At 42.3% G+C, this 18,985-nt stretch overlaps 1 protein-coding gene across 1 annotated transcript in view; it reads left to right on the top strand.

The window, feature by feature from the left end:
* LOC141089102 (twisted gastrulation protein homolog 1-A-like) overlaps nucleotides 1-12,183 on the top strand; it is a 50,749-nt gene extending 38,566 nt beyond the window's left edge. The window contains exon 5 of the mRNA XM_073575390.1: nucleotides 9,615-12,183. Within this exon, the coding sequence (XP_073431491.1) occupies nucleotides 9,615-9,862 (248 nt within the window). The 3' untranslated portion in view covers nucleotides 9,863-12,183. The remainder of the gene's footprint in view (nucleotides 1-9,614) is intronic.
* Nucleotides 12,184-18,985: the final 6,802 nt, after the last annotated feature.

Here is an 18,985-nt window from a genome sequence, read left to right as displayed (position 1 = left end):
CACGGGCATTTTCGCAAAGGATTACTGGGAACGAGAGCGTGGAGAGAAGCGGAAAGACTGCGCAGGACGTCGGAGGGTGAGAATAACAATATTTTTTATTTTAAATTCTATTTTTTATAGGGATATGGTACCCAGCGCCCGGAGGACAGTCTCCTCTCCTCCGGACCGTGGGTACCATCCGCAACTGTTCTGCTTACTTTCCGCATGGTGTGCACAGCCACATGCAGGAAGTAAGCGGAACAATGCATTCCTATGGGTGCGGGATCGCCGCGATTCCGCAAATTAATGAGCATGCTGCGGTTTTTACCGCGAAGCGATTCCGCCGCGGTAAAAACCGCAGCATTAGCACAGCATTGCGGAATCCCATAGGAATGCATGGGATGCTTATTTTTCGCGTTTTCGCGGCAAAATCGCACGGTTAAAACCGCCGCGGAAATGCGAAAAAAACGCCACGTGTGAAGTCAGCCTTATTGAAAGATAATTATTTTGTTAGGAAGTTATAAGGGCTAAAAGTTGACCAACGATTTCTGTTTTTTACAACAAAGTTTGCCAAACCATTTAATTTTTTAGAGACCACCACACATTTGAAGTGACTTTGAGGAGCCTATATGACAGAAAATACCCAGTAGGCTGGAGTCACACACAACGAATAAAAAATCGGTCCCATTTTAACGGTCCGAAATCGCACAAAGGTATCTTAACCAGTGATGCGTTTTTGATGCGATTTATTATTATTATTATTATTATTATTATTATTTATTGTTATAGCGCCATTTATTCCATGGCGCTTTACATGTGAGGGGGGTATACATAAAAACAAGTACAATAATCTTAAACAATACAAGTCATAACTGGTACAGGAGGAGAGAGGACCCTGCCCGCGAGGGCTCACAATCTTCAAGGGATGGGTGATAATACAGTAGGCGAGGGTAGAGCTGGTCGTGCAGCGGTTTGGTCGATCGGTGGTTACTGCAGGTTATAGGCTTGTCGGAAGAGGTGGGTCTTCAGGCTCTTTTTGAAGGTTTCGATGGTAGGTGAGAGTCTGATATGTTGTGGTAGAGAGTTCCAGAGTAGGGGTGATGCGCGAGAGAAATCTTGTATGCGATTGTGGGAAGAGGAGATAAGAGGGGAGTAGAGAAGGAGATCTTGTGAGGATTTATCTTCATTGATGCGATTTTAATCGCATGTAAGGATCCTTTTGACATCCGTCTGGCGAGATTTTCTCGCTGGAAAGCAAAATGGACATATAATGGAGCCCAATGACAGGTTTCCCGACACAAACTAATTAATAGATCTAGACACATTAAATATATATATATATATTTTTATATATATATATATATATATATATACAGTGCCTACAAGTAGTATTCAACCCCCTGCAGATTTAGCAGGTTTGATAAGATGCAAATAAGTTAGAGCCTTCAAACTTCACACAAGAGCAGGATTTATTAACAGATGCATAAATCTTACAAACCAAAAAGTTATGTTGCTCAGTTAAATTTTAATAAATTTTAAACATACAAGTGTGGGTCAATTATTATTCAACCCCTAGGTTTAATATTTTGTGGAATAACCCTTGTTTGCAATTACAGCTAATAATCGTCTTTTATAAGACCTGATCAGGCCGGCACAGGTCTCTGGAGTTATCTTGGCCCACTCCTCCATGCAGATCTTCTCCAAGTTATCTAGGTTCTTTGGGTGTCTCATGTGGACTTTAATCGTGAGCTCCTTCCACAAGTTTTCAATTGGGTTAAGGTCAGGAGACTGACTAGGCCACTCCAACACCTTGATTTTTTGCCTCTTGAACCAGGCCTTGGTTTTCTTGGCTGTGTGCTTTGGGTCGTTGTCTTGTTGAAAGATGAAATGACGACCCATCTTAAGATCCTTGATGGAGGAGCGGAGGTTCTTGGCCAAAATCTCCAGTTAGGCCGTGCTATCCATCTTCTCATGGATGCGGACCAGACGGCCAGGCCCCTTGGCTGAGAAACAGCCCCACAGCATGATGCTGCCACCACCATGCTTGACTGTAGGGATGGTATTCTTGGGGTCGTATGCAGTGCCATCCAGTCTCCAAACGTCACGTGTGTGGTTGGCACCAAAGATCTCGATCTTGGTCTCATCAGACCAGAGAACCTTGAACCAGTCTGTCTCAGAGTCCTCCAAGTGATCATGAGCAAACTGTAGACGAGCCTTGACATGACGCTTTGAAAGTAAAGGTACCTTACGGGCTCGTCTGGAACGGAGACCATTGCGGTGGAGTACGTTACTTATGGTATTGACTGAAACCAATGTCCCCACTGCCATGAGATCTTCCCGGAGCTCCTTCCTTGTTGTCCTTGGGTTAGCCTTGACTCTTCGGACAAGCCTGGCCTTGGCACGGGAGGAAACTTTCAAAGGCTGTCCAGGCCGTGGAAGGCTAACAGTAGTTCCATAAGCCTTCCACTTCCGGATGATGCTCCCAACAGTGGAGACAGGTAGGCCCAACTCCTTGGAAAGGGTTTTGTACCCCTTGCCAGCCTTGTGACCCTCCACGATCTTGTCTCTGATGGCCTTGGAATGCTCCTTTGTCTTTCCCATGTTGACCATGTATGAGTGCTGTTCACAAGTTTGGGGAGGGTCTTAAATAGTCAGAAAAGGCTGGAAAAAGAGATAATTAATCCAAACATGTGAAGCTCATTGTTCTTTGTGCCTGAAATACTTCTTAATACTTTAGGGGAACCAAACAGAATTCTGGTGGTTTGAGGGGTTGAATAATAAATGACCCTCTGAATAAACTTTTCACAATTTAAAAAAAAATTAAACAAAGAAATAACATTCTTTTTTGCTGCAGTGCATTTCACACTTCCAGGCCGATCTACAGTCCAAATGTCACAATGCCAAGTTAATTCCGAATGTGTAAAACTGCTAAATCTGCAGGGGGTTGAATACTACTTGTAGGCACTGTATATATATATATATATATATATATATATATATATATATATATATATATATATTTTAAACATGTTACAGAGATACATTTATATATATATTTCTAGTTCATACAGTTCTTAATTGCAGAATAGCCGCTGACACATTAGCCGGCTTTTTTATAACATTCTCCTGCCCGACATGAAATGACACATGGTTTACATATAGTTAACCATTTCATTTCATGTTTTTTTTTTTTATGTCTATCACTATTAATTATATGAGGGCTTGTGGGTTAAATTTTGGGCTTGTAGGGGTTCATTTAAGGGGTTAATTCGTTGTATTAAATTGCGGGGACTCCCGCTGACGTCACTGAGGCTGCAGGGAGTCCCCGTAATTTAATACAACTAATTAACCCCTTAAATGAACCCCAACAAGCCCAAAATTTAACCCACAAGCCCTCATATAATTATTAGTGATAGACATTAAAAAAAAACCATGAAATGAAATGGTTAACTATATGTAAATCATGTGTCATTTCATGTCGGGCAGGAGAATGTTATAAAAAAGCCGGCTAATGTGTCAGCGGCTATTCTGCAATTAAGAACTGTATGAACTAGAAATATATATATTAATGTGTCTCTATAACATGTATAAAATATATATATATATATATATATATATATATATATAAAAATATATATATATTTATTTAATGTGTCTAGATCTATTAATTCGTTGCTTTATTTAACTGGACAATTTGATATTAGTGTATTTAGGAAAAAAAATTGCCGGTTTTTGGTGCGATTTTTATCGCAACTCACACATCGGGTCCGTTTTCAATCCAAGTTTTTCTTGCCCCCATAGACATGCATTGTCAAATCCGATCCGAAAATCGGTGACAATCGCAGCATGCTGCGATTGTCTCGGTCAGAGGATCGGATGCGATAAAAAATCGCATGATGAGAGCTGCCCCATAGAATAACATGGGTTTCAATGCAATGCGATATTTTATCGCATTGCATTCGTCCGTTTTATTCGCCAGTGTGACTCCAGCCGCATTCTAAAAACTGCACCCCTCAAGGTACTCAAAGCCACATTCAAGAAGTCTATTAACCCTTCAGGTGCTTCACAGGAATTTTTGGAATGTGGAAGGAAGAAATAAACATTTACTTTTCTTTGACAAAAATTTTCCTTTAGACCTATTTTTTTTTACTTTTGCAAGGGTAACAGGAGAAAATGGACCATACACTTTGTTGTGCAATTTATCCTGAGCATGCCGATACCCCATATGTGGGGGAAATCTACTGTTTGGGCACACGGCAGGGCTCGGAAGTGAAGGAGCGCCTTTTCAATTTTTGAATGTAAAATCTGCTGGCATAATTAGTGGACGCCATGTCATGTTTTGAGAGCCCCTGATGTGCATAAACAGTGGAAACCCCCAACAAATGACACCATTTTGGAAACTAGGCCCCTCAAGAAACATATCTAGATTTGTGGTGAGCTCCTAAAATTGTTGTGCAATTTCCCCTGAGTACGCCAATACCTCATATGTGGTGGAAAACTACTGTTTGGGTACACAGCAGGGCTCAGCAGGGAAAAAGTTATGGTTTGGAGCGCAGACTTTGATGGAATGGCCTGTGAGCGCCATGTCCCATTTGGAGAGTCCTTGATGTCCCTAAATCCTAAATGGGAAGTTATCTAGATTGTATTGAACATCTTGAATCCCCAGGTGCTTCACGGAAGTGTATAACGTTAAGCCGTGAAAATAAAAAAATCACATTTTTCCCATAAAAACCTTTTTTAGCTGCAAATTTTGTATTTTCACAAGGGTAACAAGACTCCAAAAATTGTTTTGCAATTTCTCCTGAGTTCACCGATACCACATATGTGGTTGAAAACTACTTTTGAGGCACTATGCAAAGTTCAGGAGGGAAGTAGTGCCATATTAGGCCTCTTTCACACATCAGTGTCTCCAGTACGTGTGGTGACAGTTTTCACACGTACCAGAGACACTGACACAAGTAGACCAATTCAAATGAATCGGTCTGTGCACATATCTGTGTTTTCTCACGGACCGTCTGTCCGTGTGCTCCACATGTCAACATGTCCGTTTTTGTGCATCTGCACAGATCACACGGACCCATACAAGTCAATGGGTCAGTGTAAACACATACTGCACATGGATGGCGTCCATGTGCCGTCAGTGTGCATTTTTAAAGTCCTAGGGTTAAAATTGAAACAAATTGTTTTAATACTAGGCTCTGGTATGTATCCACGCGAACAGCACATGGATCACACACGGATGGTACACACGGACACACTGATAGCACATGGATGCCACACAGATGTGACAAATGGACACATGTACAGGGATATCTCTGGTATCGTTTTTTCCAGTACCTGAAATATCAGGACGTGTAAAACTGGCCTTACAGTGCAGATTTTGCTGCACTGGTTTGAGAGTGCCATGTCACATTGGCAGAGCCCCTGAGGTGCCAGAACAACAGAACCCCCCCATAAGTGACCCCATTTTACAAACTAAACCTCTCAATGAATTCATCTAGGGGTGCAGTAATTATATTGACACTACAGGTGTGTTACAGAATTTTATACCATTGGGCAGTGAAGAAAAAATAATTTACATATTTACCATTTTCATACTGGGAAAACGGTAAAAATGGTACCAAAATTTGTCTTGCAATTTCTGCTGAATGTAGAAATACCCCATATGTGGCTGTACAGTACTGCTTAGCCATACGGAGAGACTCGGAAGGGACAGAGCGCTATTTGCCTCCTGGAGCGCAGATTTTCCTAGAATAGTTTGCGGACTCCATATACAGAGCCCCTAAGTGCTAGAAAAGCAGAATCCCCCTTCTACTGACTCCATTTTGTAAATTATACCCCTTTGGGAATTTATCTACAGGTGTATTGACTATTCTGACTCCATGGGTGTTTTCCAAAAAAAAACAGCAGTGGATGTTGCTGAGTGAAAATTGCAAACTGCGGTTGCAGTCACCAGTACATTATACCCAACTCATGCTCCTGGAGACACACACCTGTAAATTAGGCGGGCTCTCATCACTACAGGAATCCCAAATATGTGGGCGTTAAATGTGGTTTAGGCACACTGGGGCTCAGAAGGGAGGGGGGCATTTGGATTTGGAAGCGGATAATTTGCTGAATTTCTTTTGGGGGGCGAGGAGCCATTTCGCTTTTCCAGAGCCTTTATGCTACCAGTAACGTGGAAGCAATAATTTAATGAGCACTAGGCGCACCACATATATGAAATAGTGTAAGCAAAAAGCGCGTACAAATGACAGTGGCAAATAAACAATGCATCAAAAAGAGAAGGGGAAAGACACCACTGAAGAGCATGCACACCGCAGTCTTAATATATAAAAAAGGGAACTTTATTGACAATGAAACATAAAAAAACAATTAAAAACAGACCAATCTCTCCCACATGCAATACAGGGTAACTGCAAAGATAATGATATGGGTCAAAATCCTCCACAAACCCTAAATGATAGAATATAGCATGCACAATATAAGAAACCACCAATATAAACCTCAGGTATAAATGACCCAGAGCAAGACATAAGATACAAATCTAAACATACAACATGCATATATATATATGAAACAATCCCTGAGGAAATCCTGCGTAGCTGGAAGATATAATGCAGGGAACCGTCCTTAGAATATCCCTATAGAGGGGACAAAAAATTACATAATAAGCACACAATATACTGTGAAACAGTCCCCATATATTCATAAGCAAACCAAATGACCATGCACAGAAAAGAAGCCTGGGTAAACAAAATGTGCTAACCCTATAAAAAAATCTTCATGAAAAAACACACTACAATATATAGCCTAAAATATAAAGGTGAAAGCAGCACCATGGAGATAATGAAGGATTGCTGCATCTGACAGGCACTCTAGGTGGAGCACTTACATAGGGGTTTCAATCTATATCTCTGAGTGACTACTGCTGACGTCAGTGAGGCTGCGCGGAGTCCCCTGGCTGACCTGAGGTGAACTGATGAGCGTGGGAAAAAGTTCAGAAACTTTCCCACGCTCATTAGTTCATCTCCAGTCAGCCGGGGAGGCTGCGCAGAGATTAATTCATTCAGCAGTGGTTTACAGTGGGCGGTCGCACTAGTACCGCTCCCCGTTGTAAACCAGTTAACCCCTTCTGATGGTTCGCAGTGGGGGACCTGACTGAACAGTGGAAGAGGTATGTATATCGTTTTTTATTTTATTTTTTTTACAGATCCATGGGTTTTTTTGCATTAGCAGATGAATAAATTTGGTCAAAAACTTGATGTGTTTATTTCATTAAAAGAATTTTTAATTAATGTCTGTGTGAGGGTTTTTTTAACCCTTTCCTATTCTAGGGTTAATAATGGATAGATGTCTTATTGACACCTCTCCATTATTAACCCAGCTTAATGTCACCTTCCAATAGCAAGGTGACATTAATCCATTACTATTAATCCATTAGCCACCTCTACAGGGCAATGGAATAGAGCGGCTAAGTGCATATATATATATATATTCTATGTGTCTATATCTATTCTTTTGTTTGTGGTTTAAAACCTGTCATTGGGGTCGGTATTTTTATACGTTGTGTCTGACTCGAGCCTTAGTATTTAACTGGAGAGAAACGTTGTGATTGAGAAGGGCTTGTCTGAGTAGTGAACAACCCCTTTATGGCTTTTTTAATACAGAGCTTTTGTGCAGCAGGTTATTTTTTGGCATGTAAAAAAAATCATTTAAACAAGACTTACAGTATCATTAAGTCAAAAGTGACCAGCATTTGTTCTTATTTTGTTCCCGCTGTCGACTGAGTATGCCATTTTTGTGTTTTAAATCCACGATATGGTTCCAGAGATATGGGCATTTTTATTTTCTGCTAGTTCTTATGGACTTTACTTAATGGGAGTAACCCATAGGATTCTCTTTGGGCATGCCTTCAGGCTTCTCTTCATTATTACCCTGTGATCCTGTGAGCTATGACCCTTTTCTACAGATCATAAAAAGGTACACTAAATAAAAAGGACCAAAACTCTGGAACCATATAGAGGATTAAAAAGAAAAAACCCACAGTATACTGTGAGATTAAAAGACCAAAAACTGGCCACTTTTGGACTGGTGGCAAGCCCTCTTAGACTTATCCTGCCAGTTTTCACTTTTCTAGCATGCCAAATTTTTCTGCTGATGACCCTTGAGATTGTCATTATGATACTTCTGTGAAAACCAGCCCATGCCTGGCACAAATTGGAGATTGTGATTTTCTCTATACATAGCAGTGCTATGATCACAGCTTCAAGTCCCCTAAGGGGACTATTAAATACAGTAAAAAAAAATTAAATATGAAAAAATAAAAAAAACACAAGTTCAAATTGCCCCCTTTTGCCCCATTAATCATAAACAAAAAAATACAGATATTTGATATTGTTGCATTCAGAAATGTCCAATCTATTAAAAATATCAAATAAAGTTCATCCAATCGGTAAATGGTGTACCGAAATTACGGCTTTTGCCTGCCACAAAATTTCAATAAATGCAATAACAGGCGATCAAAAACCCAAAATTGTATCCGTAAAAACGTCAGGTAAAAAAAAAATTATTGTACTTTTTTTTGCAAGTTCAATGCACTTACCCTTAAACATGACAGCACAGTGTAAAGATAAGAAATGATTCAGTGTGATATATCAAATATTATGTGACAAGTTGGTTTTCATATTGCTGTATGTATATAAAATCTTTCATTTTGAACATATTGATACTGTGGTGTAGTGACCACTGTGTCCGCTAGGGGGCGCTGTGTGGATGTCCCAGGAGAGAGGATGAGTGGCAGAATACTGAATGACCGTTATGTATCTCAAGGTGGGTGGCCTTGGGATGGAGACTTGTGTGTATGTTGATCAGCAGTGATACTGCTGAGGTGCTTTTTCAATGTGTTTGGGAAGTCTCTAGGTAGCTGGTGAGACGGGCGGAACCAGTTACCTACAAATCCATCCAGGGGTGTGGTAAAGAATGCTATTGTAAAGTGTGTATGAGTGGTTGAAGGACCTGTGATGAGGTCATAGCCATGTGACCTGGTGGGCATGGCTACGGACCATATAAGGTGGCCAGGATAGGTCACATGAGGTGAATGCTGGGACCTGGTTGGTCCGTTTTGGAAGGTCCCGTCTGAGAGAGATGAGGCTGTCTTCCTGACAGCAAGTGAACGCCGTGTTTAATGGCTGCTCGTGCCTGACAGTTCCCTGGAGGGAATGGACATCTGCAGTGAGCTGAAGCAGCCATGAGGGAACTCTGACGGGTGAGATAACTGTGAGGCTGAAGAGCCTGTGTATGGAACATTGCATAACCTGTGTGACCACAGGCTGGACAAAGTGAAGCTCTGACTTGGACGCCATGCTGTTTTCTATTGCTTTGATGGTTTATGATGCATGAATAAACCGCATGGACTGAGATTGTTTTATGGAAAACCCCTGCCGGATCTCATTATTTGGCTGCCAAGCGAGTGTCCTCTATCTGAATGACAGCGCTACCTTACAATACTTACTCATAATGACAAGAGTGAAATCAAGTATCTATATTGTCATTACTCATACTGTGCCCCAATTTATATGTGTAACATGTACAGCACATAACGGACTAAGTTGTTTCTTTCTTTTGCCATTCAGTTGTACCTGCTCCGTCTTCAGTGAATACATCCGGTGTCTGCACTGTAATGTACATTAAAACCTGCATGTCTATGAGACGTTGTCATGAAACCTGTGAATTTACTGGATCCTCCAGATACCGTTGGTTTCACAATGGTTGTTGTCAGTGTGTAGGACCAGACTGCTATGGATATGGAGGCAAGGAACCGCTATGCCAGCAGTGCCACCCTAAAGGAGCATTGACTGCTGGAGAAGGAGATACAAAGTAGTAATAGAAATATACAAAACCTAAAGGAAAATTTAAGAGGTGAGCTTTAAATCCATAATCCGTAGTGCAGAAAAAGTTGATTCATACAGTGTTAAAAATGTAATTGTATTTTCAATAACATTTTTGTAAATAAATAATACAGGGGAATGTAAAAAAAATTGTAATACATCTTACCAGGGAAATCAGCTTACTTCCCCACTTATCTGCCACTTCTCCCTCTCCTCCTGCCTCCTGAATTTGTCAACCACTCTGGAAAATCAACACAAATCCATCTTGCTCCGTCAAGACAAACTGCCAAGTCACTGTGGTATCATGCGACACAGCCATTGTACTTTATTAGGCCTTCACATGTCAGTGTCTCCAGTAGTGTGGTGACAGTTTGCACATATACTAGAGACACTTACACACGTAGACCCATCTGCGCACATGTCAGTGGGCTTCCTCGCACCGTGTGTCTCTGGGCAACATACGCTGACATGTCTGTTTTTTAGCAGCAGCACGGGCCACAAAATGTTACGCATACATGCACACTGATGACACACAGATGACATCCATGTGTCATCAGTGTCACACGTAAAGGACACCTAGAAAAAAGCGGTGCGGTTTGCGTTTGCGCTGACGACAACTCTCATCATTGTCTCCTGGTCTCCCTGAGATCAGCGTGACCAGGCAACAATGATGGGAGTAAATAAGTTGAAAAAAAATGGCATGGGCTCCTGGCTAATTTTCATAACCAGCAGAGGAAAAGCTGACTGCTGGAGGTTGATGTTAATAATCTAGGAAAGGGGCCAAAATGCCAATAGGTTCCCAGGTTGTTAATAACAGCTTACAACTGTTTGTTTAGCCTTTACTGGTTAGTTTACGGGGGACCCCAGAAACAAAATTACATAGGGTGCCCCTATAATTTCTAACCAGCTGAGGCTAAACAGACAGGTGTGGGCTAATTTTAATAGCCTGGGAAGGGGCCAGGGATATTGCCCCCCCAGGATAACAACATATGCCCTCAGCTGCCACAGAAATTGCACATCCATAAGGTGCACCAAATCTGGCGCACAGCCTCACTCTTCCCACTTGTCATGCTGCAGTGGCAAGTGGGGTAATAAGGTTGGGGTTGATGTCAGTGGTTTTATGGCCGCTGACATCAAGCCTAGGGGTTAGTAATGGAGGGGCATCCCCATTACTAACCCCATAGTCATATAGTAAAAAATACACAGGCTGAATAAAGTACTTTTAATTGAAATAAAGACACAGACTCTTTTATTTGAAATAAACACTCCCCACCCTCTTTTTACCATTTATACTGTAAAATTAAAATTATAAAACACCATATTCCTCACCTGTCCAACGACAATCCATTTGCAGCGCTGCTACATCTGGATTACATGACTGAACAGTGCCATGATGCGACTTCTTAGCCATGAATCCAGGACACACTAAGGTGAGCTTGAGATTCAGCTTCAATGACAAGCGATAATGCCATAGAGGTTACCGCTGGTCATTGTCAGTTGTTCCCATGCTCAGTTCAGTGTGAGCCAGCCGATGAAGTGCGATAACCTTCATGACGTCACCGCTAGCACTGTGAGGAATGGTCTCACTAAGATGTACGTTATCACTAATGATTTTTTGCACTGAGCAAAATATTATTTTTCAACATGATTGAACATCATGTTTCCCGAATTAATGTAACAACAACTCTCACCTATCCAGAACTGTTATAAGCATTCATACAGCTCCCATATGTTACCATTCTTTCCTTGTACAGAAGAAAGAAAACACCTACATGGCTTTTAGCTTACTCTGCATTTAAACATGGCTGATGTAGCAAGCCACATATGTCAATTCAACAACCTTGGCCTATGTTAGGTTGTCAATTGTGGTCAACTTAATATAAAAATTCCCAGACGATTTAGCTTGGTAACTTGATAAATTAAAGGCAAAAATAAATTAAATTACTTTGTTTTAAGCAAATTAACCAAATTACAAAAAAAGTTTATAACCAGTACGGCGCTCTAGTCCCAACACAGTATATGTCAGAGGCATTTGTCAGGAGGCGGAATAGTGCAGAGATCTACATTGTGATGTGTACTAGCTTAACAAAAGCCAAATAGACACTCTTTTGCCTCCGATCAGGTAAATATAACCCTACGGAAATGATTGATGTATGTATCGGGTGCATTCCTGGTGCTTGTGTCACACAAACTCTGTGAGCACAGTGTGAATACAAAGATGAAAATTGAGCAAACAGAAACATTTCAGTCTGCAGCAAGTGACAGAATACTGTATTTTATGGATTATAAGACACACCAGATTACAAGACGCACACCAAATTTTGAGGAAAAAAATATTTTTTTAATAAAATGGTGGTGCCCCTTATAATCCATGCATCTTATTGCTTACCGGGGGTGATGAAGTGGGGTCCCAGGGTCACTGCTAGAGGAGGCAAGAGTGGCGCGTTGCTGCAGGCTGCAGGCAGGGATGAGGGGATGTTCCGATGTGCGCCACTGCGGATAAAAATGGCTATGCTGCTCTGTGGTGTGGGGGGCTCTGCCGGCATTTTATGAAAGCCCAGAGCCACCCTGCACATCCATTACAGATTGAGATCTTGTTGCCGAGTTCTCAATCTAAGCATGCGCCGCCCCCGGCGGCCATTTTCCCGGAGGCCACCGCATCGCAGTAATGGATGTGCGGGGGGCTCCAGAAAAATGGCCGCAGGGGGCGGCTCATACTCAGATTGAGATCTCGGCAACGGGATCTTGGGTGCCAAGATCTCTAGACGAGATCTTGTTGCCAAAATCTCAATTTGAGCATGCACTGCCCCCGCAGCCATTTTCCCGGAAGCCACCACATCGCAGTAATGGATATGCGGGGAGCTCCGGGCTTTCACAAAATTCCGTGGGAGCCCCCCGCACCACAGAGCACCGCAGCCATTTTCACCCACAGCGGCACACATTGGAACTTCCCCTCATCTCAGCCTGCGGCCTGCAGCAATGCGCCACTTTTGCCTCCTCCAGCAGCGACCCCGGGACCCTGCTTCACCGCGGATGGTAAGGTATATCTGCATTATAAGACGCACTCCCATTTTCCCCAAAAAAATTTTTGGGAAAAAGTGCGTCTTATAATCCGAAAAATAGGGTATTCTGTCCATTGGTCGCACATCATGTTTTACATATTATTCTCACTTTTTACTTTTATGCAAAAAAAATTTCTGTGGGAGAAAAGCTATAGCTTTCATTTTATAGCTCTTACCTTTCTGTAATACATTTAAAACAGCAACATAAAACTGCCGTAACATCCAAGTATGTATATTCCAATAGAGTGAGATGTAATAAACCAGAGCGTGACACTTCTACCAGTGTCTTTACATATGTTGAAATCAAATATGTAAAATGCTTCCTTTGCCCAATAAATGTTAGGGAGCTATCAGGTTGCCAATATACATATTTGATCATCCACTATTTATTTCATCTACAGTGAGGAAAATAAGTATTTGATACACTGCTGATTTTGCAAGTTTTCCCACCTACAAAGAATGGAGAGGTCTGTATTTTTTATCATAGGTATACTTCAACTGTGAGAGACAGAATCTAAAAAAATCCAGGAAATCACATTGTATGATTTTTACATAATTAATTTGCATTTTATTGGATGAAATAAGTATTTGATATAAAAGAAAAACAGAACTTAATATTTGGTACAGAAACCTTTGTTTGCAATTACAGTAGTTCATGCCCAAGTTTGCACACACTGCAGGAGGGATTTTGGCCCACTCTTCCATACAGATCTTCTCCAGATCTTTCAGGTTTCAGGGCTGTCACTGGGCAACATTGAGTTTCAGCTCCCTCCAACGATTTTCTACTGGGTTCAGGTATGGAGACTGGCAATACCACTTCAGGACCTTGAAATGCTTCTTATGGAGCCACTCCTTAGTTGCCCTGGCTGTGTGTTTTGAGTAATTGTCATACTGGAAGACCCAACCACCACCCATCTTAAATGCTCTTAGGCCTCTTTCACACCTCTGTATCTCCAGTACGTGTGGTGACTGTTTTCACACGTACCAGAGACACTGACACACATAGACCCATTCATGGGTCTGTGCACATGTCAGTGTGTTTCCACGGACCGTGTGTCCATGCACAAAACATGCTGACATGTCCGTTTTTTACCGTCAGTACGGGCCGCAAAATGTCCTGCACACCGAGAACACACATTGATGTCATTCATGTGACACGTATCGGCGCTGGGGAAGAAGTGCTACAGTAAGTGCTGTTCCCTGGCGGCAGGTTCTGAAGACGCTTTTCTCATTCTCCCCTGCTCTGCTAGCGATCGGTGCGAGCAGGGGAGAATGATGAACGATGACAGCAAGTGGGGGCTTTTGGGACTATTACTCCCATCAACCTACACCTGCTGACACTAATAATCGTGACAGCAGGAGTGGCTGATGGGGGTATTCCTCATCCGCCTGCGATATAACTAAATAAATGTGGAAGGAAACAAAAGATCAAAGAAGCATGCATAGAACCTTGGCAACATCCACAATTATAAAAGGCAAAAAGTTTTAAATTTTATTGAACAATGACAACACATGCAAAAAACACAGCAAAGCTCAATAAAAACATTTAAAGGGAATCTGTCACCCCTTTTTTGAGATATCATATAATGCTATCATTCAATTGTGTGTCACATAAGGATTCTCTTAGTACTTTTGCTTCCTCCTGACCCCGCACCTTTCATGCATAAATACCTTTTTATATCGGTTCATGTTGTGAGTTCATTTTCCCCTTCACCATCGATGTCTGATGAACTCCCTCTTCTGGTGAAGGAAGGTAGTGATGCTGATTACCAAACACCTGGTCTGGTAGATGATGACTGGGTAACAGGAACTTCTGACTGGATATAAGGCAGCCGACGCCCTTCTGAGTCGCTGGTGATTTCTCTGCTGGATTCTTGGAGACCAGTCTGATTCCTGCTTCCAAAGATAAGTTTTTGCTCTGCTATTGAACTTATTAGTTTTGTTTACCTTGTTTTTTGGAGTTCAGCCATCCCCGGTCGGGGGTGTGCTGAGTTCCATTTTTGTCTCTGATCAGTTTGTCTCTTTGCTCTGTCTTCAGAATTTACCTGAGTGCTGATATAGTCATTTTGAAGTCCTAGCGACTTCAGGGCCTGTTTTTCCTATCAGACGGTTGGGACATTTTTTGGTAGGGTTTTTTATGGATTGCAGACAGCAGCTTTTCTATCCTGTCCTGTTTAGTTAGCTTGGGCCCCATCGTTTGCTCAACCTATCTTTCTATCTGTGTTAGTGTTTTCATCTTGCTTCACCGTCATTATATGTTGGGGGCTGCCTATTGCTTTGGGGTCTGCTCTGGGGCAGTTTAGATTTCCCCTTTCTTTCCTTAGTCCTATTTAGTTCTCCGGCTGTGATCGAGGGGTCTAGGGCATCGTAGGAACCCCCCATGGCTACTGTTAGTTGTTGTGGATAGGATCAGGGGTCTGCAATCCGATAGCTACCAACCTCTCCGGTTTTCTGGACTTAGCTTGTATTTTTGTTTTTTCCTCCTTTGGTGACTCATTTATAACAGAATCACCAACCATACCACAGATCCTAGGGTACTCAATAGCAGGAAAGAATTGTAAAAAAAAAAAAAAAAGAGTTTGTCAGAATTTTTTTTCTTTTGTGTATATTTTTTCCTCTATGTCTCTGAGGCCGTAGGGGGAATTTTTTTTTCTTTCTCAATGGAGATGAAGCAATTGTCTGATCGTGTGGAGCAGCTCACTGCTGAAGTGCGGGGAATTTCCGCCTATCTTGCTCATTCACATGCTGCTGAACCAAAGTTCCCTACTCCTGATGTGTTTTTTGGGGATCGGTCTAAATTTTTGAATTTTAAGAATAATTGTAAATTATTTTTTGCCTTGAAGCCTAACTCGTCGGGAAGCTCCGCGCAGCAGGTTAAAATTGTCATCTCTTTGCTGCGCAGCGATCCCCAGGATTGGGCGTTTTCTTTGAAACCTGATGATCCTATTCTTACTAATGTGAACGCATTTTTTCAAGCCTTGGGGTTGTTGTATGATGAACCTAATGCTATTGATCAGGCTGAAAAGGCCCTGTTGGCATTGAGCCAGGGTCGGGATTCTGCAGAGTTGTACTGTCAAAAATTCCGAAAGTGGGCGGTCCTTACTACCTGGAATGATGGTGCCTTGGCAGCTCTCTTTTGAAAGGGTTTGTCAGAAACCGTAAAAGATACTATGGTGGGATTTCCTGTTCCCTCTGGTCTTGACGATTCTATGTCATTAGCCATTCAGGTTGATCGGCGTTTGAGTGAACGCAAAACCGCACGAGAGGTGTTGCCACCTGTTGAACAAATATCTGAACCTATGCAATGTGATAGAGTTTTGTCTAGGGCGCAACGTCAGGAGTTCAGAAGGCGTAATAAGCTGTGTTTCTTCTGTGGTGATGCCTCGCATATTATTTCTGTCTGCCCTAAACGAGAGAAACGTTTTGCACACACATTTGCTGTGGGTGGTGTTCAACCTAAGTTTCTTCTGGCAATTACTCTGACCTGCTCCCTGTCCACATTTTCCGCTAAGGCTTTTGTGGATTCGGGAGCAGCTCTGAACCTGATGGACTTGGATTTTGCTAAATGTTGTGGATTTCCTATGACACCTCTGCGGACGCCTATCCCTTTGAGGGTTATTGATGCTACTCCTTTGGCGAAGAATAAACCTCAGTTTTGGACCCAGGTGGTAATGCGGGTCGCCCCAGACCATCAAGAGAATTGCAGATTTTTGGAGTTCCATAATTTGGATGATACTATTGTTCTGGGGTTTCCCTGGATGCAAAACCATAATCCAGTTTTGGATTGGAAATCTGTGTCTGTGGTGAGTTGGGGTTGTCGGTGTGCCCTTAGTGATGCTCCTGTTTTCTCCACCTCTCCCCAGTCGCAATATGTTCCTGACTATTTGGCTGATTTTTATGATGTATTTAGTGAGAATGAGTCTGCGTCTTTGCCTCCTCATAGGAGTTATGACTGTGCAATTGAGCTGAGCCCTGGGTGTAAATTTCCCAAGGGTCGACTTTTCAATTTATCTGTACCCGAGCACGAGGCTATGCGATCCTATATTAAGGAGTCGTTGGAGAAGGGTCATATTAGACCATCCTCTTCACTCTTAGGTGCTGTTTTTTTTTTCGTGGCTAAGAAAGATGGGTCATTAAGGCCTTGTATTGACTATCGTTCCCTCAACAAAATTACTGTTAAATATCAGTATCCTCTACCCCTGATTTCTGATCTATTCTCCAGAGTTAAAGGTGCTTGCTGGTTTACAAAGCTTGACCTCAGGGGGGCGTATAATCTTATTCGCATTAAGCATGGGGATGAATGGAAGACGGCGTTTAATACTCCGGAGGGACATTTTGAGTACCTGGTGATGCCTTTTCGGCACACTAATGCCCCTTCTGTCTTCCAGTGCTTCATGAATGATATTTTCCGAGACTTGGTGGATAAATTTTTGATCATCTATCTGGATGATATTTTGATCTTTTCCAAGGATTGGGACTCTCATGTGGAACATGTTCGGACTGTGTTCCGGATTTTGAGGGAGAATTCCCTGTATGTCAAGGGATCGAAATGCCTTTTTGGTGTACAGAGGATTTCATTTTTGGGATTTATTTTGTCTCCGTCAACTATTGAAATGGACCCGGCCAAGGTACAGGCCATTTATGATTGGGTTCAGCCCTCTTCTTTGAAGGCCCTCCAGAAGTTTTTGGGTTTTGCTAATTTTTATCGTAAATTTATAGCTAATTTTTCTGGTATTGCCAAACCATTGACTGATTTGACTAAGAAGGGTGATGATGTGCTGAATTGGTCTCTGGAGGCTGTTTCTCCCTTTCAGGAGCTGAAGCGAAGGTTCACTTCTGCTCCGGTTTTGCGGCAACCTGATGTCTCACTCCCGTTTCAGGTAGAGGTGGACGCTTCTGAGATTGGTGCAGGAGCTGTTTTGTCCCAAAAAGATCCTGTAACATCTAAAATGAATCCCTGTGCTTTCTTTTCCCGAAAGTTCTCCCCATCCGAACGTAACTATGATGTGGGGAATCGGGAACTGTTAGCCATGAAATGGGCATTTGAGGAGTGGAGACATTGGTTGGAGGGAGCTAAACATCAAGTCGTGGTCCTTACTGACCACAAGGATTTGATTTACCTGGAGTCGGCCAAACGCTTGAATCCTAGACAGGCTAGGTGGGCCTTGTTTTTCACACGTTTTGATTTTGTGGTCTCTTTTCTTCCGGGCACTAAGAATGTCAAGGCAGACGCCTTCTCTAGGAGTTTCTTTGCTGATTCTCCTGTTGTGACCAAGCCTGCTACCATCTTAGGTGAGGGGGTAGTTCTTTCTGCCATCTCGCCCGATTTTAGACGTGCTCTGGAAGAGTTTCAGGAGGATAAACCTGAGCGTTGTCCCATTGGAAAATTGTATGTTCCTGACCAGTGGAGGAAGAGAGTGATGTCTGAAGTTCATTGCTCTGCATTGGCTGGTCATCTAGGTATTTTTGGTACTAGAGATTTGGTGAGTCGGTCTTTTTGGTGGCCCGCCTTTTTTCGTGATGTCAGAAATTTTGTGCAGTCCTGTGGGACTTGCTCTCGGTCTAAACCTTGTTCTCGCTCTAGTGGGTTGTTGATGCCTTTGCCGGTGCCCAGGAGGCCATGGACCCATATTTCAATGGATTTTATCTCTGATATGCCTGTCTCTCAGAGAATGACTGTTATTTGGGTGATTTGTGATAGATTCTCTAAGATGGTCCATCTTGTACCACTCCATAAGTTGCCATCTTCCTCAGAGTTGGTGCCCTTGTTTTTGCAACAGGTGGTTCGCTTGCACGGGATTCCTGAGAACGTTGTATCTGACAGAGGAGTTCAGTTTGTGTCTAGATTTTGGAGGACTTTCTGTTCCAAGCTGGGAATTCAGTTGTCCTTCTCCTCTGCGTTTCACCCTCAGACCAATGGGCAGACGGAGAGAACAAACCAGACTTTGGAGTCGTATTTGAGATATTTTATTTTTTGCTGATCAGGATGATTGGGTTTCATTTTTGCCCTTGGCCGAATTTGCTTTAAATAATAGAGCTAGTTCTGCTACTTTG

Source organism: Dendrobates tinctorius, unplaced genomic scaffold, assembly GCF_039654945.1.
Source record: "Dendrobates tinctorius isolate UK_male_01 unplaced genomic scaffold, ASM3965494v1 ptg000044l, whole genome shotgun sequence".
NCBI classification, from domain to species: Eukaryota; Metazoa; Chordata; class Amphibia; order Anura; family Dendrobatidae; genus Dendrobates; species Dendrobates tinctorius.
The sequence above is the reverse complement of the archived record's forward strand: the minus strand, read 5'-3'. Positions and strand labels throughout refer to the sequence as shown.